General features: G+C 43.4%; 1 protein-coding gene across 1 annotated transcript; it reads left to right on the top strand.

Annotated features, from left to right (window-relative positions):
- The first annotated feature begins 3905 nt into the window (after positions 1 to 3905).
- Positions 3906 to 18204, top strand: PSMC1 (proteasome 26S subunit, ATPase 1). The gene is made up of 11 exons (XM_028717789.2): positions 3906 to 4005; positions 6294 to 6347; positions 7321 to 7417; positions 8501 to 8625; positions 9508 to 9693; positions 11123 to 11251; positions 13513 to 13609; positions 14578 to 14767; positions 15771 to 15922; positions 16594 to 16748; positions 17870 to 18204. Exons 1-11 carry the CDS (start codon positions 4003 to 4005, stop codon positions 18002 to 18004), a joined length of 1323 nt encoding a protein of 440 aa, XP_028573622.1. The 5' UTR covers positions 3906 to 4002; the 3' UTR covers positions 18005 to 18204.
- Positions 18205 to 23820: the final 5616 nt, after the last annotated feature.

Below are 23820 nucleotides of genomic sequence, written 5' to 3'. Positions count from 1 at the left end.
ATAACAGTGTCCCTCCCCATTTCACATACAGAAGACAACTAGACTGGCAGATGAATCATAATTCACCATTGGTGTTGGTGAATCAGGTGGCTCCCTCAATTTGCCTATTGGTAGTGCTGGCCCTAGTCAATATCATAGGTTGGCCATCAGAGCTTTGTTGGAAGGCTAAGCTATTAGACAGGAAGCAACATTTTTTTTAATCATGAACCAAAGAGCATGCCCGTCTTCATCAACAGTCCCTTGTAGTGTTCAATGCCCTTGTGGTGTCCCTGCAGGGCAAGACTAAACATGACTCTCAGCAAGAGATCTGCTTAGTCACACAATATCCTATTAGCTTTGTCTTCCTGTAGTCATAAGGAATCAAAACTGTTTTTCCTTATCCTTCACACAGTATTTCAACTGTTTCTTCAGATATAAAAATAGTTACTGCCTGGCTATATTTCCTTATGGCCACCTAGCCAGTAAGCAAATATTTTCAAGCCATTTTCAGATTTAGCAGGAACAGATACTGCAAAATGATGATGATGATGATGATGCAGGGCTTCCACACCAACCATGAAGTTGGCATATATACTTTTTACCAGCAAAAATTGGCAGATTATACAGGAAATCTCTGTTCTTCAGTAAAGAGGAGCATGGTGCAAATCATGCCTTGCCTTGTCTAAGCACATGTACTTGGAAGTAAGTCCTGTTGATCTCAGAGGAATGTGTACTTTCAAGTAAGCATGCTGAGTAACATGGTCACTCTGAAAAGGCAAAATACAACTTCTCTAGCATGTGCTCTAAATGCAAATGGTTGTGTGTGGGCATGTGTAGCTGTCCCCAGAGCTTTAGCATAATTGCCCTGATAACTCTCCTTCGGAAGAGATTTGGATGTTCACAAGAAGCAGGAATGTCAGGGTGTAAGTGCAAAGCTTCAGTACAGGTGCACTTTAGAGATACTGAATGAAGTTACACACAAGGACCAATTTCTAGAGGGAACAAAATATTCTTTTAAAGTGGTATGTCTTCCTAATGGTAAGAGCTGCCCAACAATGGAAGTAATTGCCTTGGGAGGCTCTCTTTGGAGTGACATTTAACCAAAGATTGGACAGCCATCTGCAAGGGATAATGCAGATGCATCTGACATTGCAGATCCAGCACGTTGCAGGCAGTTGGATTAGATGACTTTCAAGTTCATTCCAACTTTATAATTCCATGATTTTATGGAATTGTAGCCTCGCAGTTTAGGGACGCGGGTGGCGCTGTGGGTTAAAGCCTCAGTGACTAGGACTTGCCGATCGAAAGGTCGGCGGTTTGAATCCCCGCGGCGGGGTGTGCTCCCGTCGCTCGGTCCCAGCGCCTGCCAACCTAGCAGTTCGAAAGCACCCTCAGGTGCAAGTAGATAAATAGGGACCGCTTACCAGCGGGAAGGTAAACGGCGTTCCGTGTGCTGCGCTGGCTCACCAGATGCAGCTTGTCACGCTGGCCACGTGACCCGGAAGTGTCTGCGGACAGCGCTGGCTCCCGGCCTATAGAGTGAGATGAGCGCACAACCCTAGAGTCTGTCAAGACTGGCCCGTACGGGCAGGGGTACCTTTACCTTTACCTTTAGCCTCGCAGTTTACATTTGCTATCCTTTATTAATCAGCTACGCCAGGTAGAAAGTTGTACACTGATGGCACCATATAAATACTTCCAAGTAAATTCATAGAATCAGGCTGCAGATCATGCTTATCTCCATCAAAATAGGGGTGTGAGCAAGTCCTGAGTACCCATTTATGTAATATTGGTAGAGTTTAGTTTCTTGACTAAACTAGTCTGAGGCCATTCTGACATATCATGAAAGGCACAAATCCTCCTACTTACATAACATTTGTGGCAGAGGCATAATATTTCTTGGGTTACAACAGAGCGAAGCAGGAGTGATCTTTATTAACTACTGTGGCAATGCAGCCAATCAATAGGTTTGTGCAGTGCTTTTTTCTGGGGGGGACGCAGGGGTACTCATACCCCTAAACATTTTGTGAATCTAAGTTTGGCCTCATTGAGGGGCAGTATTTCAATATGAGTAGGAAAGTGAGAGTACCCCTAAACATTTTTTTAGGGGGAGGAAGCACTGGGTTGGTGAAAATCCATCCTGAATTTGGCCTCTGCTTGCAATGTATCAACTTTATGAAATTTAGTTATGCAGAGCCCTCTGCTGGCTTATTTTTTTCTCCTCCTACATTTTTGAAAGCAGTTTGTAGTATTGCAAGTACAGAGAGTTTAGATCAGGGGTCAGCAAACTTTTTCAGCAGGGGGCTGGTCCGGTGTCCCTCAGACCTTGTGGGGGGTCGGACTATATTTTGAAAAAATAATAATGAACCAATTCCTATGCCCCACAAATAACCCAGAGGTGCATTTTAAATAAAAGCACACATTCTACTCATGTAAAAACACACTGATTCCCAGACCGTACGGGAGCCGGATTTAGAAGGTGATTGGGTCGGATCCAGCCCCGGGCCTTAGTTTGCCTACCCATGGTTTAAAGCAGACAAAAAAGGCTTGTTCTTCATATATACAAATAATAAAATTACTATTATTATTTTCTCCTTAAATTCCATGGGAGACTGTAAGAAGAACCTAGGAAGACAAGTTGTGGTAAACAAAGTATAAATCTTAAAAAGAAAAATAATGGTTTAATTAAGTAGCAACTAAGAAAACTAGGCAATAGAGAAAACTAATAGGAATTAAATATTATAATGTATGAATCCACATCGGTGTCACAGAAGGCTAAAGGACACACATTTTAGTAAGCTTGACAAATTATTTCTCTCCGGCAACATCAGGAAGTCCTTACTCCACCGGGAGTATAATTAATTTTAGAGTCCCTTGGTGACTAACATAGCACTAAGGCAAAGATTTCATCAGTGCAAAGACTTCTGCTTGTGCAACTGTTCTCCATCTTTCCTCTCCCCATGCACCTCGCATACCTGCTGTTCTAGGGATTTATTCGATCCCCTGGATTGGGGGTGGGTGTATGGGTCACGCTCAGGGAAAGGAGGAGGAAAGCATAGTGTTCCCTTTGCTTCTCCTATCCTTAACCTCAAAGCTCTGTCTAACAGAATTCTAAACCTACTTGTATATCTGCAGATAATATCTGCAAATTATTCACCATTTTAATTATCAAGTTTCCCCTAATATAGTTTTGCTCCGAGATGAGGCATTTTATGTAATTAAAACTCTCTCTCTCTCTCTCTCTCTCTCTCTCTCTCTCTCTCTCTCTGTGTGTGTGTGTGTGTGTGTGTGTGTGTTTTCCACACCCACCCTGTGGTGGGCACCAATGCAGGAGGGGACCCACCAGAGATCACTTCGCTCCAGGGCCGTGGAAAGCGACTCAGATCTGAGGCTAGTCCTGTCTTTGCATCAGAAAAAACTATTGCATGTTCCAATCATATCGCCTTCAACTGTGCTGGCAGCAGCACGCACACATTTTTCTTCAGATCATCAGCAGGACGTTTAATATGAACATGCACTTAACATAAATCCTTTTTTTAAAAAACCGAAACAACAGAGCTTTTGCACATAAATCAGCACGCGTCGATCCTTTATTTATCAAAATGTTAATTCCCTTTCTCTTCCCAAACCAACGCCAAGAGCTTTTCCATTGCAACACCTCTCTTCCAAAACGTTTCCTGTCCCTTCCAAGATCAACTCATTTAAAGCATTTTTCTTTTCTTTTCTAAATATACCCTCTTTGGGGGCACACGGCAACACACACAACCCGCCCTCCACCCCCAGGGAATCAAAACATCTACGACGGCGCCCTTTCTCCCGTTCCCATAGAAACAAGCGGGCGTCCTTTTCCCGGAGTCTTCTTTTTGATAGGCTCCTGCCAATCCTTGGCTCCGCCCCCTATCGGCGTCGCTCTTGCTTCGCGCATGCTTTTTGGTCCTCGCGGGGGCCCGTAGCGAGCCCGCTTCCGCTTCCGCCGCTTCAAGGGTCCGCTCAGTTTCCGGCGGCCGGCTGTGAGTGAGCAGAATGGTGAGTCGGGTTGGGGAGGCCGGTGATTCCGGGGTTTTTCGGTCTGCGGGCGCCGCAGCTGGGCCTCGCCTGGAGAAACCGAGAGGTGGCGAGGAGGAGGAGGAGGGAGAGGTGGACCAGGATCCTGCCGCTTCCGTCTCTCTGCGTGGGCTTCGCAGATTTAATGCGGTGTCATGGCCCGCCCCCTACCCGAGGCGGGGTGGATGGCGTGCGATGGAGACGGGGCGGGGGGGGGGGGGACCAGAGAGCAAGGAAGAGCGGGGCTAAAGGCCTCGAGGGCCCATTGCGGCGGCGAAGGTGGTCGCGGAGGAATCCGGGCCCCTTCTGGGAGCTCGCTGTCAAGAGTTAGGTTGTGACGGCCTTGGCGCTCGTCGGTTGTGGTGACGCCTAAAGTGAGACTTATGTGGCCACTAGTCGCATCTGCCAATGTCAGCCTCTGGTGTGGGAAACACACACACAAACACCTGCCCGTCTATCTGTACAATACAGCGGTACCTCGGGTTACATACGCTTCAGGTTACAGACTCCGCTAACCCAGAAATAGTACCTCGGGTTAAGAACTTTGCTTCAGGGTGAGAACAGAAATCATGTGACGGCAGCAGGAGGCCCCATTAGCTAAAGTGGTGCTTCAGGTTAAGAACGGACCTCCGGAACGAATTAAGTACGTAACCAGAGGTACCACTGTACTGCACAGACTTTTGTGCCCCAGAGTGGCTAGGTCAATCCTGTCAGGTGGGAGGGTACAAACAATGAAATAATAATAATTGTTTTTGTTTGTGTAACTCATGTGCCTTATGCACACAAATATACAGCCATACCTCAGGTTACAGACACTTCGGGTTGTGCACCGCGCCGAACCTGGAAGTACCGGAATGGGTTACGGCTGGGTTTCGGTGCATGCGCAGAAGTGCAGAATCGTGATCCGCATGTGTGCAGACACAGCGCTGCTGTTTGCGGACGCTGCGGGTTGCAGATGTGCTTCCCGTACGTATCATGTTCGCAACCCGAGCATCCACTGTATTCATGCCTCACATGTATAGGTCTCTGTGTGTGAATCGCGGCTCACACATACAGGTCTCTGTGTGTGAATTGTTTGTTTACGGAGGTTTTTGTGTCCTGTTTACCCCAGTAAAGCTGTGATTCCAAGAGACCGTTGAGTCAAAGGGTAAAACTCTTTAACCACTTGGCAGATCTAAAAAATAAAATAAAAAACGCAGCAGTAGCTTTTAACTTATAAAAGCCCACAAAGCTTCTCATTGGCAGGTTGGTTGTGCAGGGCAGTCGCATTGCTTTTATCGTAAGCTGCCCTAGTTGTAGTGAAAGCCCATTTACTTAGTTATGTAGTGGAGTGATTTGAATTGAGGACATCCTGCTTTTGGCCCTTAGTGCAGTTGTATACATGCTTACCTGGAAGCAACCCCACCGGACATTATAAAGCTTCCAAATAAACATTCGTAGGATTGGACTGCACATCACTATGCTAGTGTGATTAGCTCTCCAAACACAAATGAGAATTTTTTTGTCAGTTTGGTTTTAAACTACTGCTGTTTAAAAGCACTTCACTGTGAAGAATTTTTGTTGAAACTAAAAGTTATATTCTTTTCCAGTGTGGCAGATCGTAGTCTGTACTTCCAGTTTCATTAAGATGCTGGAAGTTTACACCTGTTTTGCACATCTTAAGCTGCAGCCCTAAACATGCATGCAGTATGATCCTAAATATCTCAAAAGTCATTTCTGCTGAATTCATTGAGACTTGCTCCCTCAAATGTGCGGATAGGATTACAACCTTACTTGGGTGGTAGAATGGGACTTGGTTCATGGTGTAAATATTTGAATATCAATATGTTTAGTACAGGTCCCCCCCCCCCCAACTCATGTTCCGGGCCCCTGTGTACATAAATGAAATCATGTAATGTGGTGAGAACCCCCATTTTAATAGGGAGAGTGCACAGAGAGGAGAGAGACAGATTCACCCTGGAAATTGCTCGGGCCACTACCTGGCCTGCCTGCCTGCCTGAGGTGAGCCTGCCTGCCTGCCTGAGGTGAGCTAGTGTGTGCCCAGCAGAACTGGTGCCAGGATGGCAGAGGCAAGGAGAAAGTGCCTCCTGCGCCACTGGTCGAGGGAAGGGCAATTATTTGTTTACGATGCGACGACTCACGTAAATGTGATTCTGCATGAGTGGGATGTGTGTAAGGGGGGGGAGGGGGAGGTTCCTATATATTTCAAGAATGTGAAGTAGACTGACTTTTAGTATGCCTTTTGATCTTCTGTTTGTTCCCATTATTAGGGTCAAAGTCAGAGTGGTGGACATGGTCCTGGAGGTGGCAAGAAGGATGACAAAGTAAGAAAATGTAAAAATGTTTTTATCAGATGTAATTCCTTAAGAAATGCAGCAATACAATTTTGTTTAGAAAATCTGTTCTGTGCTAATTGGGCAGCATTTCCTCGGGTGTATCATTGTGTAATTGAATTTGTACTTAATCATAAAACATTATCAGTCGCCATTGTGTTACATTGACACACAGGAAAATACTGAATTTAATAATCTAGAATCCGTTAGTACTACCGTGATTATCAAGAGTTTGTAATCAGAAACTTTCAAACACACGTTTTTCACCAACATAAACTTCCTCTGTCCTTTCCATAGCAGCATTTAAGTAATCTTACCAACCGCATAACTAATACATCTCATTTTGTGCCTTCTGTTGTTTGGAGCCAACTCAGTAGCAGTCCTCTTGGACAAATTGTGAGCATTGTATGCGCTGATTTGTTTCGGAGGCACACTATGTTTCTCCAGCCACTTGGATCTTGATTTCTAAGGCCATACATAGTAAGATGTGAAGCATTAGCTCCAGTTGCCAAGAATCACAGCAGCATGGAGGAGGATGTGTTATCTCAGCCTGTTTGCTGGGCTTGAAGTTGTATATAGTGGAGCTTTGGAGGTCACTTAGGACACAGTCAGGAACCTGTGGTTGTAGTTTATTGATCAGAGAGCTCTGTATTAATAACTTGCTTCCCAGATTTTAGGTAAGAGTTGCGGGTTGGAGTTGATTCAGTGTTTCTCCTTGTACTGGTCTAGGCCAGGGGTCGGAAACCTGTGGCACTCCAACTCTCATCAGCCCTATCCAGCATGAATAGTGGGCAAAGATTTTGAAAGCAGCAGTAGTTCAACAATATCTGAAGGACCATGGGTCTCCATCCCTGGTCAGCAATCATATTTCTTCACACTGCAGTGCTAACTCTTGCACAGGTTTCATTGGGGTCAATTCTTTCATCATTCTGACTCTTTCTACCTGATTCTTGAAATAAAAAAGGATAAGAAGAAGAAATATGAGCCTCCAGTTCCAACTCGAGTGGGGAAAAAGAAGAAGAAGACAAAGGGACCAGATGCTGCCAGCAAACTCCCACTGGGTAAGCACAGCTGGTTTGTGCACATTTCAGGACAGGACCATCACAGAGTACGTGTTACATATAGAAGAGCCCCAGTTCAGGCTTGGGCCCCTGTGCTTATAAAGCTCAGATACCAAGGCCGGAAGAGGCCTCTTTGTTTGAAACTTCAGAGAGCTATTGTCAAGCCGAGTGAAAGCTAGATGGATCAACAGTTTGATTTGGCATGAGGCAACCATTTATATTTGTAACATCTGCTTACTGCTGTGTCATGGAATCCAGAACTTTGAGCCTGTAGGTCATTTTCAACTTTTAGAATTTATTTTATAATCTGATTACTGTGCAAATACTGGAAGCACAGAGCAGATTTTAGCCATATTAAAACAACCTTTAAAATACACCTACCTTGACTCTGAGGTCATTTTCAGAGGCCTTTCTCTGAGTGTGATCACCAAATGAGGTGTGGTGGTGGGTGATTACTGGAGAGGGGGCATTTTCAGTGGTACTGTACTGGTTGTGGAATTCCCTCTCCAGAGAGGCTTCCCTGGCACCCTGTGTTATAATCCTTTTGCTTTGAAATTAAATCTTTTAGGCTGCCGTCCTAAATTCAAATTCAGTAGGACTTCTGAGTTAGACAGAGTTAGAGTTGTGCTCTTAGTGCTTTTTAATGCTCTTTTATATGAGTTGCTGCCTCTGGTTTTATTTCTTCTAATTTTATTGTTATTATTTGTTTTTAAAATCTCTTATGGGATTTGTGTGAGAACATTAAGATGTTGGGCAATATACTAACATAAGTAAATAATGAACACATTTATCCCTCAAAAATAAATAAATAAATAAAGGCTCCTCTATAATGTCATATAACCTCTCCACACAAGAGTTTTGACATGAAATCTTCCTTCTCACTGCAGTTCAGAATAAGGTAGCTCCCCCTACATTCACAGGAAAGTAGTAGCTAAGGGTAGAAAGCAGCAAACCCAAGGCAAATTTTAAGAGCTTAAAAATCCCATTTAGTTGGCAATCCCAAAGAATGAAGATACCAGTGTTCTCCCCAGAGCTTCACTCACAAAATTTGAATAATTTTATTCTTTGCCTTTTTCTTTATAGTAACCCCTCACACCCAGTGCAGACTCAAACTGTTGAAATTGGAAAGAATAAAAGATTACCTTTTGATGGAGGAAGAATTCATCAGGAACCAGGAACAGATGAAACCTTTGGAAGAGAAGCAAGAGGTATATGTGGAGAGGCAAATATTCTCTCTGCTTATCCATCTCCAGTTATTAACTTGCTCCAGTCTGTATCTCAAGCCATTTGTTTGTATACTTTCCACCTTCTTCCTCTTCTATTCATTTAGTGAAACAGGCGTTGCCTGAGGAAATCTCATTCCACAATAAATTGTTCAGAATCGTGAATGACCTTGCCATGTTTCTGAAACTGTGCTTATTATATAGAGAACAAAATGGACGTGGGTTATTTCTGCACTTTGAAAATCCACTGTAGTCCAGCAACATTAGGAGGGCCACAGTTTCCCCCTGTCCTATTGGCTCAAGCTATGCTATGAAGCAGAATAATCATTTTTCTGTTTGAACCATAAGAGAATAAGCCCTATAGGTGTTCTCAGGTAGTGCGTTAAAGTGCATTGCAGGTTTAGTATACCATAGTAGCTATTGGTCTGACAAATAAAGATAAAGGAAGGAAGGAAGGAAAATCCAATACATCACATTTTTTAGCTTGCTCTTCTATTTATAAGGTTCACAAACAAAGCTATTTAAAATGACATCCGAGGTTCTCAATACAATATAAATGTATATTGAGAAGGATGCACAGGACTCACCTGCTCTAGGTATAGATAGGGTGGCATAAAACAAGCTTGATTACTTAGGTCTTTAAGAAGCACAAACTTAAGCAGAACCTATTGTCAATTTTACATTCTTGCTATCTTGGCTATTTGCAGACTTTCTGCTCTAACATAATGGAATTATCTTGAGGCCCTTGTTTGCAGGTAGGGACTGCCACCAAATGGGGCCCTATCAGTCCTTTCTCTACTGTAGACATAGAAGGTTGGCAGGGTGAGGGTCAATCCATGCATACGTACATTTTATTTTTGTTTGCAGGAAGAGAGATCAAAGGTGGATGATCTGAGAGGGACCCCGATGTCTGTAGGGACACTGGAGGAGATTATTGATGATAATCATGCTATCGTGTCTACGTCGGTGGGATCAGAGCACTATGTCAGCATTCTCTCCTTTGTAGACAAGGATTTGCTGGAGCCAGGGTGTTCAGTTCTGCTTAATCATAAGGTAATTATTGTCATATTTAAAGATGAGTAGCCTGCCTCTGAAAGTGCGTAACATTTATTAATATTTATTTATCTTAAAAAATTGTGCCCCACTCTGAAGCTCAAAAATCTCCCAGAGCTGCCAGGAGCAAGTAAGACAATCCTCGCGTGCCAGTTTTCAATCTAAAATACATGGCACAAAAGGAAAAAAGGTTGAGGAGGAAGAGGAATAGAAACAGTTCAGAGAGAGAAGGAACCAAATGGAGCTAGTTCTCAGCCCAGCCTGCTTCTTGCCTTTCCCTCTGCTGCAGTCTTGAGTTTGCACCATGCATATTTTGACTACCTGCTGTAGCCTGGGCATGACAAATTTGAAAAGGATTCAAACTTAGTGGAGAACTCGGAGGAGGGCAACAGAGATAGTAAACAGCCCTGTGTAGCGAGAGCTGATCACATGAGGTCAGCTAGTTATGAGGCACTAGATTCCTATTGATTTGAACAGCGGCAGGTTGTTGCTTCTTTGGATTAGAATGGAAAGGTATGAAGAAAAGCAAAAAGAAAAGAAAAGTGCCTCTTTTGATCAGCTGTGAAATCATTTTCATGAGAGGATAATTGTCATCTGCCCTGTCACTTCCCTTGGACAGCTTAGTCAATGCAAAGTGGCAGACAACACCAGTTTCTTTTAATTTTTGTTGCTGGTGTTGCAGCATGGTGTAATGATGTAGCCTGAGCCATGCTTAATTGGATATGTAGCAAACTTGCCCTGTTGACCGATAGAGCTGCAGCAGTTTGGCTGAAATTCAGTTGACATTTTCATTGAAGTTACTGCTGGAATGCTATAATTGTACCTGTGCGTAACTTAGATCACACTGCTCATCTTGCATGCATTTGTATTTGTAGACATGTTTAGGGCCCAGTGTGCAGCAACCAAAACCTTGACTCAGTAACTTGTGTTACTTGTGTTTGCTGTTGACTCTTCTGAGTGAGTCAGAGAACTTTATTGCTTGTGTGCTACTAATGTATTTTGTTGCTGTAACTGGTGGCTGGTGGTTCATTTTTTGTTTTCCCGATATGGCATATGTTTTATTTGATTCCCCTCTTCTTTTTCTATGGTACAGTGTATTTATGCACCCTTTGGGTGACAAGCAACCAATAAGTTTCTTATAAGTAAACAAACAAACTTTGGCTGTGGTGTAGAAATCTGCCAGATAGCACTGTACTTTGGAGCAGGCAGCAGAGGTCGCTGCTGATTTGGGGTGGTCCTGGGCATCCTTTTCTGGTGGTGATTTTGACCAAGAGAGCTGGCCCACAGACCTATGTCAATGACATTCATGCTTTGCCTCCTTGCTAGTAATGGGACAAACACTCAAATAAACATGTTGTTTCTCTCCAACCCAGACCCAAGTGAATTACATGCAATATTACTTATTGGTGCTGCTGCCTGTTTTGATTAGGTCCACGCTGTGATAGGAGTCCTCATGGATGACACAGATCCTTTAGTGACAGTGATGAAGGTGGAGAAAGCCCCTCAAGAGACATATGCAGATATTGGAGGCTTAGATAACCAGATTCAAGAAATTAAGGTATTTCAGCACTGATGAAAGAAGTTGGAAGTTTAACTAATTAATTCATTTTCATTGTATATGTGTTTGTGGTTATATCTTTGGTTATTATTTGTTATATCTGTTGTTGTTTTTTGTTTTTTTATCTTTCTTATTTTTGTTTTATTGATTTTATAGTATGTAATATGTTAGTAGGAAATTCAATAAATATTATTGGAAGAAGAAAAAAAGGGGGGGAGAAGGACGTTTGATTATGTCACAATTTTTAAAAAAGAAATAAAAAAAAACCCGTGCCGGTATTTACTTGATTCTATTCCTCAGCAACTATTGCAAGAACTTCACTTGCTTAGCGGAGAGGCGGTCTGGTAATGATCTCTCTTGATGGTGCCACATGTCCCTGTGGCTTGAGCGTGTGATTGTAGTGCTGAGGCTCCAGCCCACTACAATTCTCTTCCTTTAGAAATGAAGCAACCTCCTGTTCTGTTTTCCAGTGTTTGTTGAAAAACCATCTTTTTTTGTCCCAAGCTTATCAAAACGAGTATATTTTATCTCTGCAGTTTTTAATTCTTGTTCATTTTTTAAAAATACTGTTTACAGTCATACCTTGTTTTGCGGCCGGGATCCGTTCTGGAGCCCCAGCCATTAGCCGAAAAGGACGCAGGGCAAAGCGCTGCATCTACGCACTCACGCGGAGCGGTTTGCGCTTATGTGCGAAGCGCGATTTAGCACTTCTGTGCATGAGCAAGCGGCAAGCCCAGATGTAATCCGTTCCGGTACTTCGTTTGCCGGAGTGGACGCTAGACAAGTCGGACGTTCACGGAAGTTTTACTGTATATGATCTGTACTGTTTTATATGAGTATTCTCTGAATATAGAGTAGTTTGGGACGCGGGTGGCGCTGTGGGTAAAAGCCTCAGCGCCTAGGACTTGCCGATCGAAAGGTCGGCGGTTCGAATCCCCGGGGCGGGGTGCGCTCCCGTTGCTCGGTCCCAGCGCCTGCCAACCTAGCAGTTCGAAAGCACCCCCATGTGCAAGTAGATAAATAGGGACCGCTTACTAGCGGGAAGGTAAACGGCGTTGCCAGAGCAGCGATGTCACGCTGGCCATGTGACCTGGAAGTGTCTCCGGACAGCGCTGGCCCCCGGCCTCTTGAGTGAGATGGGCGCACAACCCTAGAGTCTGTCAAGACTGGCCCGTACGGGCAGGGGTACCTTTACCTTTTTATAGAGCAGTTTATAAATCCTAAAATAAATAATACTGTAAACTTTTACCTGTTAACGTTTACACCAGTGTTAAAAGACCTGCACTGGCTTGCTCTTTGCTACTGAACCAGGTTCACAGTTCTTGTGCAAAGACCTGAATAGCTGAGGCCCAAGAAACCTCAAGGACTGCCTTAAGTCCCAAGCTTTCCACCTATTTTACTCTCTATCATTATATCTACCCTTATTATTACACAAGAACACACATGATTAATTTTACCCGCATGGCCTCTGGCCATAATATGATACGTTTCAACCCTAGCAGAAACAAACCGAGCACCATTTGACTTGACAGAGGGAGAATCCGAACTTGTTTCAGGCTTCAATGTAGAATATGCAGCAGGACCCTTCGCACTTTTTTTCCTAGCTGAATACATGCCAGTGAGAAGCTGTGCCTTCAGCATTGTGGGTGCAACTCCATGGAATATCCTTCCACTAGAAGTCAAGCAGGCACTGTCCCTGCTGCATTTCAGGTGCCTAGTTAAAACCACCCTATTTCAGGAGGCCTTTGCCTCATGAAAGCTTCTCTGGTGTTTTAATTTATGAGATTTTAAATGTTTGAAATTTAATTTAAGTTTTTGTATATTGTAATATTTCATGTTTCTATCATTGTAAGCCACTTTGAGACCCAGATGATGGTGAAAAGCATTCATGTATGTATGTATGTATGTATGTATGTATGTATGTATGTATTACAGCACCTTGCAAAGAAATTGTGCACTTTAATCCTATAAGGGAAATTAGGCTTACAGAGAATTGCCTGGGACTATCCAAGTTGAGTGACGCTTCAAATCTCTGTTTCTCAGGGCTCTTGTTTCTCAGCTTGAAACTCCAGCTCCTTCATCACATTGGAGTCTGTTGGAAACAGTGGTGTTACTGGCATTTGTTGCTTTAAAATACTCAGTTTAACATTCACTTTTGAAAATTCTAATTTTGATCATTAATTCGCTGCCCAGTCTGTGATTTTTTTTTCAGCTAGGAAGAGCTAATATACAGATAGATATGTTGTTGCTTCTTCTTATAGGAGTCTGTGGAGCTCCCTTTGACCCATCCTGAATATTATGAAGAGATGGGTATCAAGCCACCCAAAGGAGTCATTCTGTATGGACCACCTGGCACAGGTACTACTCTTCTGTCATTCTAGTTCTATATGTCTCTAAATGTTGACATTCCAGGCTGCACCTCATGATTGGTACACAGCTCATAGATATTCTGCCTGGAGGCTGGAGCAATAAGGTCTTGCTACTGTCCCTGGCATTGTTCTTTATAATAGTGTGGTTCTGAAATGTGGGATGTGATAAGCTAATATTTACCCATGAGGTGCTGCTGAAAATGCCATCTTCTGGGGAGGCTAGATTGGCTCCACAAGGCACAGTGCCTTTTCTGCTGCAGTGCTGAAACTCTGGAAAGCTTTTTCTGCAAGGAAGCCCAAGGCTGCTACCTCCCTGGCATCTTTGGGGGCAGGTTAAGGTCTTTCACGACTGTTGTGCCTTTGTAAGTTGAGTTCGCAAAATGTTTTTCCAGCTCTTTGTCTACTTATTATTTCTGTTTTTATTTTATATTGTCTTGGGGTATAAACTGACTAGGATATTTTATGTATTGATTTGGTTGTTTTAGTTTTTGGCTGTATACTGTCTTGAATATATTGATTATTATTATTTTAGAAAACATCTTCACCAGATATGGCCATGTTTTCCAGACATTCCTTTAAATAGCTTCTCTGCACCAACACTCCAGTCAAGCATATTATTATTATTATTATTATTATTATTATTATTATTATTATTATTATTACTTATACCCCACCCATCTGGTTGGGTTTCTCCAGCCACTCAAGGCAGCTTCCAGCAAAATAAATATAAAGCATACCTCTCCCCCAGGAAGCATGAATTCAAGTTGCAGGAACCTTTTTGAAGTACTTCCAAGGCTGTAGCTGAATTGTAAGATTGCCTAACCTCAGAAGTTAATTTCTCATAGACAATATGGGTAGCTTGTGGATAGTTCCAAACTGCATGCATGCATAGCATTGCATAGATTAGTCACTGTTTCTGCAAGCTCTAAATTCAACTGTGTTTTGGAAATCAAACAGGTAAAACATTACTAGCCAAAGCAGTCGCAAACCAAACCTCTGCCACCTTCCTGAGAGTGGTTGGTTCTGAGCTCATACAGAAGTACCTGGGAGATGGTCCAAAGCTTGTTCGAGAACTCTTTCGAGTGGCTGAGGAACATGCCCCATCAATCGTCTTCATCGATGAAATCGATGCTATAGGTACCAAAAGGTAGGACATGGTTGTCGCTTCAATGTGGGATGTAACAAATGCAATTCTATGAATTGGTTTCATTTTTTCCTTTCTTTCCAGTCAATCAATGATAGGAGTTGAAACACAGGAGCTGTGTTGCATCCTGCGCTCCCCAAAGGTTACTTTTCCTTTTGCTCACATGTGTTTTTGCTTCAGAGCCAACCCTTGTTTTGTGTGAGGGTTCCGTTATGGACCCCTGCATCCATTGGTAGAGCACATGTAAGCCAGCTCTGCCCGTTCCACCCCTTTTCATGACGTCTTTATGACGTTTGGGGGCTCCTTCCAGGTTCGGTGCCGTTTGTGTGTGATCGCACGTCAATTCAGCTGTGCCTAAACGGGAAGTTGCCTATAGTCCTGATAATCCCATCTTGCATTTAAAAAAAAATTCTACCCCACATTGTAAGAGTAAGTTTGAAGATGCTATGAAGCTAACTTCTGATGTAATATAGGTGCCAAGAGCACTCTCAGACTATACTCTAACTGAGCCATTTGTAAGACCTGTTGTAATAATTACTGGAGGCTAAAGCAGTCACTTAAAATTTCAAAGGAAGACCAGATAGAAGTTGCTGAAATGCAGCTGTGTTAAACAGAGCAAATTATGCGCGTGAAATCTGATGGTATTGTAAAAGCACCTGTTCCCCATCTTGAAGGCTTTTTGTGCTATTTCAGCTGAGGGCAGGGGGAATGAGAAGGGGCAGAAAAGACTTGCAACAGCTATGTGGTGCCAAGCAAGCCAAGTAAGCAAAGCTTACCAGCTTTGAGTCCAGCCTCTTACCCATCCAGTGGAATGTGGTATCTCATCTGCTGGGTTTGGAAATTTTAAAAAAGAGGTTGGGGGAGATCTCTGTGTAGCCATTCCTTGTGCCATAACTTATTTGCCTGTGATTGCTCAGTGATTTTATTGAGAGATAAAGGGAAATGTGATCTTCTGTGGAGACTGCTGCATGCAACTTACTTTCATGTTATTCTCTCTCCTCCAAAGATACGATTCAAATTCGGGGGGCGAAAGGGAAATCCAACGAACAATGCTGGAGCTGCTGAACCAGTTAGATGGGTTCGACTCACGTGGAGATGTAAAAGTGATCATGGCCACTAACAGAATAGAAACACTGGATCCAGCTTTAATCAGGCCAGGTGATCATTGTGTTACAAAATAATGCCACTTGTTTTTTGCATTAGACTACTGACTGTTGCAGTTTCTCAATAAGCTAAGTGCTTCCTTTATGTAGCTTACTCTTTATTGATGTTATTACTGGACATGACACTTTGATCCAAGCAAAAATGGGCAAGTTCCTCTCCCTCAGTGGCTCATAATCTAGATTTAGAACCTGGGGAGAGGGAAGTGTGAAAAATGAGGGATGTGAGCAGTTACAGTTCTGCATGCTAGATCCCAGGGTATGGTCTGAAGACAAATAATACAACAAACTTGTTGGAGCTGAGCGAATCAGGGTGTGGTCAGTACCTAGATGGGAGATGGCCTGGAAACCCTCAATGGGCCACCTTGAGTTCCATTGAAGAAAGGCAGGATGTAAATGTAAGAGAAATATGTAGTTTATGAAATTTAACCTCAGGGAATGCTTATCTCCATTAGTCAGGGGAACATAATAGCTGTGGAGTAGAAAGTGCCAAAATGGTTTATGCTGCAGTTGCTTATTTGCTTTTCAGATGGCATGCCATCATTTGCTGGATAAAACTGTTTTTTAAAGAAGTAAACTGTTTAGTCGCAGTGTGAAGCCACCTCCCAAGGAAATCCTTCCATCTCAGTAAAAATCTAAGCTGCCTGGTTGTTGTTTTTCAATCCCCAGGACGTATTGATAGGAAGATTGAATTCCCTCTGCCCGATGAGAAAACAAAGAAGCGCATCTTTCAGATTCATACCAGCAGAATGACTTTGGCAGATGATGTCACACTGGATGAGCTGATTATGGCTAAAGACGATCTTTCTGGTGCAGATATTAAGGTAAGATGATAAACAATTAAAGTTTCTCCTCTTAACAGTGAAGCATCTCAGCCTCCTTTCCTCATATGTTTCATCCCTTCTCACAAACACCATTATTTTTATCAAATATGAACTGGCATCTTCCAGTTTGCCTGATAACAAATTTCCCGTGTCATGGAAGTATTTCCCATGTTGGTCAGCTATTTTGCCTCCTCCTGAGCTAGAAAGTCACTGATATTTGGAAGTGGGCCTGTCTTTGGTACGAGGGGCCAAAACTCATGAAATGAGGGTAAGAAATGCTTGACTATTTTGCCAAAATTTTGCTAGAAGCTTGTAGGAATCAGTGACACTTGCAGAATGCCTTTTGCAGGGAAGGAGGGAGCAGCTAAGGCCTTGCATTAATTGTAATCCATCTCAAGTATTCAAGTTAAAATGATAGAACATTAAAAACACAATATGATAGATAAAATGCAACTGATAATCAAAAGGGCCCCATTAATTAATTCCTAACATTAACCACCAGAAAAGGCTTGGGTGTGTTTCATGAGGAATGCTTTAACAAGAGCTGAAATACTGCCAGCATTGGCACGGGTTGGAGGAATTGATAGGAAGGGGGTTAACCCTGAATGCGGCAAAACTAAGAGGACCTCTGCAGTTGAGCATGTTTTGCTTCCTTGTCTTTCACTGGTGGTTGCACCATGACTGACTCACAAGATCTCTCCTCCATTTTCTTGCTTAAACCCAATAACACTTCATTGTAAAAACTTTGATTTTGGCATTTCACTCAAGTGCTGAAAAGATTCATTGGGCTCTGCTGGGCTCTGCTTCTGTGAGAGCAGAGTATGGAGAGGGAAAGAACCAAAAAAAGGATGTAAAGATTACTGTGTGTTACAGTCCAGTTGCCTTTTTGTTTAGTTAAGATATGAACCAACCTTAACAGACTTATGCCCCGATCTTGTGCAGGTTTATTTAAAAGTAAGTCTCAGTCAGTGCTGTGCTGCTTACTCCTAAGTAAGTATGCATAGGATTGCTGCCCTAGCTGGACTATATTGCAAGTATTGCTTACTGAAAATTATTTTTTCACTGCATTGAATAAAAGTGAGATTCATAATTTTCTAACCAGAGGCTTCCATCTCTGGCAGGCTATTTGCACAGAAGCTGGCTTGATGGCTCTGCGGGAACGGAGAATGAAAGTAACAAACGAAGACTTCAAAAAATCAAAAGAGAATGTTCTTTATAAGAAACAAGAAGGCACCCCAGAGGGCCTCTATCTGTAACTTTTTACCTTTTGTTTGTTTGTCCTGGGGCAAGAGAAATTATTGGAACCTTCCTTTCAGAGTACAGGAAAAGCATGAGAAATTAATGCCTTGGGCGGAAAGAAAAAGCTTTTGCTGCTTGAAGCATTGTTTAAGTGAATTCCTCCACATTGTAGTTTTAAACACTTTATTTGCCATTAAAACCTTGGTTTCCAAATGGATTGGAATGAATGGGTTAAGATTTTAAGCAATGATGGTTTCTGATGTGTATCTTGGCCTGTCTGCCTGCTTCTTGGTCTGCAAACCAATTGACCCCATAACTTTTCCACAGCTGGTGGTTACATTTAGTCCTGGGTGCAACTAGAAGTAAATAGCTTAAGTCACAGTATGAATCTCCAGAATTTCAGGTGTTAAGTTTTTTGCTGTCACAGGACAGGCACTTATGGGGAAAGCCCCATGTCGAGCCATAAACCCAATCTAGGTGGGGATGCACAAAAAGGCGATTGAGGAAAGAAACAGCACTAAATGTACAAAAAGAGAGAGGCAGATAAAACTGTAAAAGGGAAAGGGTGGATAAAAGCTGAAGAAATGGGTACTTAAGTGTGGTAATTGCAACAGAAAAAAACACTCTAGCAAGAGAATCTGAAGGAAGCGCTGGGTAGAAATTGGATAATAATAAAAAAGGCTTGGAGGCTACCACTGTAGTGGAAAAAACATGAGTGAGAACCATGTCCTTTGGTATGTGCTCTTAAGGGTGGTTGTGGGAAGCCTGCCAAAAATCCAGCCTAGCTGCACAGACATTTATGTGATTGTACAAAGACTGAGAAAGAATGTTGAAAAAGATTCTGCTGGGATTGCTTTCAAAAGCCCACATTATTGGAAAATCCATCCAGAAAAGCAGTTAGACAACGTGTGGTAACAGATGCTCAGTGGAAGTGAGATGCACTAGAAGAAGCACAATGACTTGGAGGGCTGAACAGAACGCCCTTCATCTTTCATCACTTCCTGCCTGGTTCCAAGAATGTGCCAGATTCACAAAATGGTAATATGGATTGAGAGTCAGATGTCACGGCCAGTGCTGTCTGTGGGTACAGGGCAGTCAGAGTCTGAATAACTTTGTCAATCACAGAGACATAAACATAACTTCCATGGTCAAACTGCTGTTGGAATTCCAGGCTTTGGGGTCCTACAGAGATTCTCCAGGTTGGGTCATGCATTCATGGAGTGAGGGAAGTTAACCCACAGCTGTTGTTGGCATGCAGGTATGGGGAGAGTTCCTACAGGTAACAAGCCTACAGGCACTTCTTTCCTCCTGAGAAAGCAAAAAGCAGCAGGAAAACTGAAAGGGGTTTGAATTGCGTTTATGCAATTCCCAAAACAACTGGGGCCGTATTTTTACCTCTCTGCTGCACTACAAGGTGCACCATTAACTGCTAGCAGATTCCCTCTCCTTCTGAATTATGAAGCATGTGTTCTGAGCCTGAGGGGGTTTCTCATGGCTCCGGTGAACAATTTAAACCACGTCGAAAGCAAATTGCTCTCGTATTATCTCAAGCTGAACAAGACAGGCTGTGACAACGCTAAGCGCTAGAAATAGATGTTGCTAGAGGAGTATAATCACAAAGGAGCTGCCATGAGCAGGTGGCCGCCTGCAGATTGTATTTCACTGACAGGGCCATCTCCTCTCTTCGTCACTAGTTGTAGGTGAGCTGTGCTTACAAATACTCGTGACACTCCTGAGCAACAGATTTCTCCGTCCATCCATGTACTGTTTATTCAGTTTGACAACGGTGTGGATTAATTAAGCTTGTTTGCTCTGTTGCCAGAGCAACCACTGTTCTTTGTACATGTCATTCTGTGGCTATGATGAGAACACTTAGGGGGACATCCAGTGTTGTGTGAGTGGACTTCTTATGAATGCAACAACTCCTTCCTCTCCTCTTCCTTGCAGTTCCCCCCTCCCCCTGCCATTCTGCTCTAGAGGATCCTCCAATCCTCTGGATCAAAGTGGGGCAGAGGGAAGGGAAGTAGTTCTGCTGGTGGGACTGTTAGAATTCCTGCTCCATGATTGCAGTCATGGGATTGTTGTCCTTCACATGATGGTGTATGTTTTCACTCCACAGAGTGGGAAGTGACAGAGGCAGGATGTTTGTGTTACTGTGTTCCATGAACACAGAACTATTGTCCTTTGTTCATTCTCTTTGCTGTCTGATTGGCTCCCTCTTTCTAGCATCAAGACAGCAAAGAGAATGAACAAAGGACATAGTCTCACTTCACAGAACACAGTAACACAAACATCCTGTCTCCGTCACTTCCCACTCTGGAGTCAAAACATACACCATCATAGAATCATAGAATCATAGAGTTGGAAGAGACCACAAGGGCCATCGAGTCCAACCCCCTGCCAAGCAGGAAACACCATCAGAGCACTCCTGACATATGGTTGTCAAGCCTCTGCTTAAAGACCTCCAAAGAAGGAGACTCCACCACACTCCTTGGCAGCAAATTCCACTGTCGAACAGCTCTTACTGTCAGGAAGTTCTTCCTAATGTTTAGGTGGAATCTTCTTTCTTGTAGTTTGGATCCATTGCTCCGTGTCCGCTTCTCTGGAGCAGCAGAAAACAGCCTTTCTCCCTCCTCTATGTGACATCCTTTTATATATTTGAACATGGCTATCATATCACCCCTTAACCTCCTCTTCTCCAGGCTAAACATGCCCAGCTCCCTCAGCCGTTCCTCATAAGGCATCATTTCCAGGCCTTTGACCATTTTGGTTGCCCTCCTCTGGACACGTTCCAGTTTGTCAGTGTCCTTCTTGAACTGTGGTGCCCAGAACTGGACACAGTACTCCAGGTGAGGTCTGACCAGAGCAGAATACAGTGGCACTATTACTTCCCTTGATCTAGATGCTATACTATTGATGAGGCCCAGAATTGCATTGGCTTTTTTAGCTGCCGCGTCACACTGTTGGCTCATGTCAAGTTTGTGGTCAACCAAGACTCCTAGATCCTTTTCACATGTACTGCTCTCAAGCCAGGTGTCACCCATCTTGTATTTGTGCCTCTCATTTTTTTTGCCCAAGTGCAATACTTTACATTTCTCCCTGTTAAAATTCATCTTGTTTGTTTTGGCCCAGTTCTCTAATCTGTCAAGGTCGTTTTGAAGTGTGATCCTGTCCTCTGGGGTGTTAGCCACCCCTCCCAGTTTGGTGTCATCTGCAAATTTGATCAGGATGCCCTTGAGTCCATCATCCAAGTCGTTGATAAAGATGTTGAATGTGAAAGACAACAATCCCATGACTGCAATCATGGAACAGGAATTCTAACAGGGACACCACTGGGTTTCACCCATAAATATTCCCAGGTTCTTAACTGCAGTTGCATGCTCCTGGTTATGTCAGCTGTGGTTAAGGTACTGATATTGGCCATGATAGTTGTGAACCAGATTTCACCATTCAGCAGTATTTGGAACCCATATCCAAATGTTGGTTAAAAGCAAATGTGGGTTAAGGTTTCTGCCAGCAGAAGTTTTAACCAGGCAAGCTGGTAGGAGACTTTCTAAGAGAAAGGCACTTTATCCTGTTCCACAGAAGAGCAGCCCATGTCTTAAGCTCCATATGCTCTTGTTTAGAAACTCACATAACAGGAAAGCTAATAGCCAGTAGGGGCAAGCCTCCTGAGTGGAAGCCCTAGTTTTGCATGTCTTCACAGTTAATACGTTGGGTACATTTTTTCACTGCAAGTTTACGTCAGTTTCGAAAATGGGTTAAATGCTTTGGCTTTCCCCAAAGAATCTTGGCTTTTTAAAGTAATGCCAAGAGTCTTCACTTATCCAGGTCCTGTGCAGCTCCAAAGAACTAATGGCCAGATTTCCCTGGCTTGTAGCCAGGACAATTTTAACAGGGTTTAGGTTTTTGACATAGGCAGATGCCCCCAACCCATAAAGCCAAAAAGATTTGGATGCCCGATGTAACTGTGAGCTTGATCTTAGATTTGATGGTATGTCCCATTGATTATGGTGGGATTTATTTTCAAATAAATGTGGCAACCAGCACAGACTAGGAATTCAATTATACAAACACTTTTTTTGTCCCCACCTTGTTATCTGAAGAAGGGTTTCAGGAAAGTAAGTAAAACTTTTGCAACTACTCTAAGAGTCTGCTTTGCGCAACACTCCCTTTGGAGAAAGGCAGTGGTGAAACAAAATCCTCTGCCCACCACTGAATTACCTCTGCTGAAGAGAACATACCTCTGTCTGAGAATACTATTTTGGCTCCTCTGAGATCCGGTTAATGGCATGATTTGTGGCCAGAGCTCATAACACCCCTGCTGAATACTTGAGCAGCCTAGTTGTTGACAGCCTATATTAGATTTCAGGACAGTCCAAAGCTTTATTTAGTTAATTGCACCTTGCAGCAAGTGTCGCAAGGCATTGCTTATGGAATAAAGGATAATTAATTAAAAGCTTTCATAGCTGTGAGTTGTGCTCTCTGCTGCTTCCATTCGGATTCTAGCAGCATGAAAGCAACTGCCCTCTCTGCTTCCTATAGGAAACACTAGCTGTTTTGCCCAAAGGGGGTGTATTGTGATATTCAGAGGCATCCCTGTAATTGTTACCTAGGTTTCCAATCATATAAACAGAGGCTTCACGTCCCTCTCTTGTTAAAACACATCCAGTAATAGCGATAGAAGTCCCAGTGCAAACATAAAGTAAGCTGCTGTTTGCTCCTTGCTTTCAATCCCAGAGTGCTTACTGTGCTTTTGTTATTATTTACTCATTTATTGCCTGCCCTTTATAAGGTTCCAAGGTGGGTTGCAGCATTAAAACGCAGTATTAAAAACAATTTATAATCATAAAAATATGGGGCCCTGAAATCGTACTTGTCAAGTGTCAAAAGCCAGGGTAAAGAGGTGCGTCTTCAGCAATCTCCGAAAGCTGTATCACAGTGGTGCAAGAGGCACCTCTGTGGGGAAGGGATTCCAGAGTTTAGGGGCCACTACTGAGGCTGCCTCCTTCCCCTGAACCTCTGAGGATGGAGGAACCAGCAGGAAGACCCTCTTTGCACCTGAGGAGGTCCGTGTCGAAAGAGGCAGTCTTTCAGATATTTGGGGCCTGAGTTGTTTAGGGCTTTAAACACCAACGTGAGCACCTTGAACTGGGCCCGAAAACAAACTGGCAACCAGTGCAGCTATTTTAAAACGGGATTTATAAACTGAACGCAGGCCAGTATCCGGGTCTGCTGCATTTTGGACCAACTGAAGTTTCTGAGTTGTCTTCAAGGGCAGCTCCACCTAGAGTGCATTGCAATAATCTAATCTTGAAGAAATCAAGGGTTCAGCAACCAATTCATCTCTATCCAGGTATTTTTAGAAGCCAGACAGAGCAACGAGGAGGACTCTGATGCCTTCCAACCAACAGATGCCAAGACCTGCCTGTCTGGTGCCAACTAAGGCAAGATGGGGAGGGTGGAGAGGAAAGAATATGCCAGTTTCACGGCTGGTGTACTTCCTCGTTCCCTCACGATGGGAGAGTTTCTGCTGAATCCAAAGCTGTCCCTGTCACCCTTTTGGCCTCTTCACCACAGAAGTGCTAATGGCCAGAGGAGCAGTAATGTCAGCTGGGAAGGGGCTACCCCAGGAGAAATCTCCCCTAATCAGAGGGGCAGATCCACAAACTCCTCTGGATCTAGGATGTCCTCGCAGCATCACAGGAGAGTGCCCTAGAGAGCACACACAGCTCACTTTTTTTACAACTGACACTGCTTGGATATGCAGCTCTTTTCCACAGCCTGGCCTAGCATTTACCTTTTCAAAATCTTATCTGCATCCTCGTTAGCA

This window comes from Podarcis muralis, chromosome 1, assembly GCF_964188315.1.
Source record: "Podarcis muralis chromosome 1, rPodMur119.hap1.1, whole genome shotgun sequence".
Classification (NCBI taxonomy): Eukaryota; Metazoa; Chordata; class Lepidosauria; order Squamata; family Lacertidae; genus Podarcis; species Podarcis muralis.
This window is presented reverse-complemented; position numbering and strand designations above follow the sequence as displayed.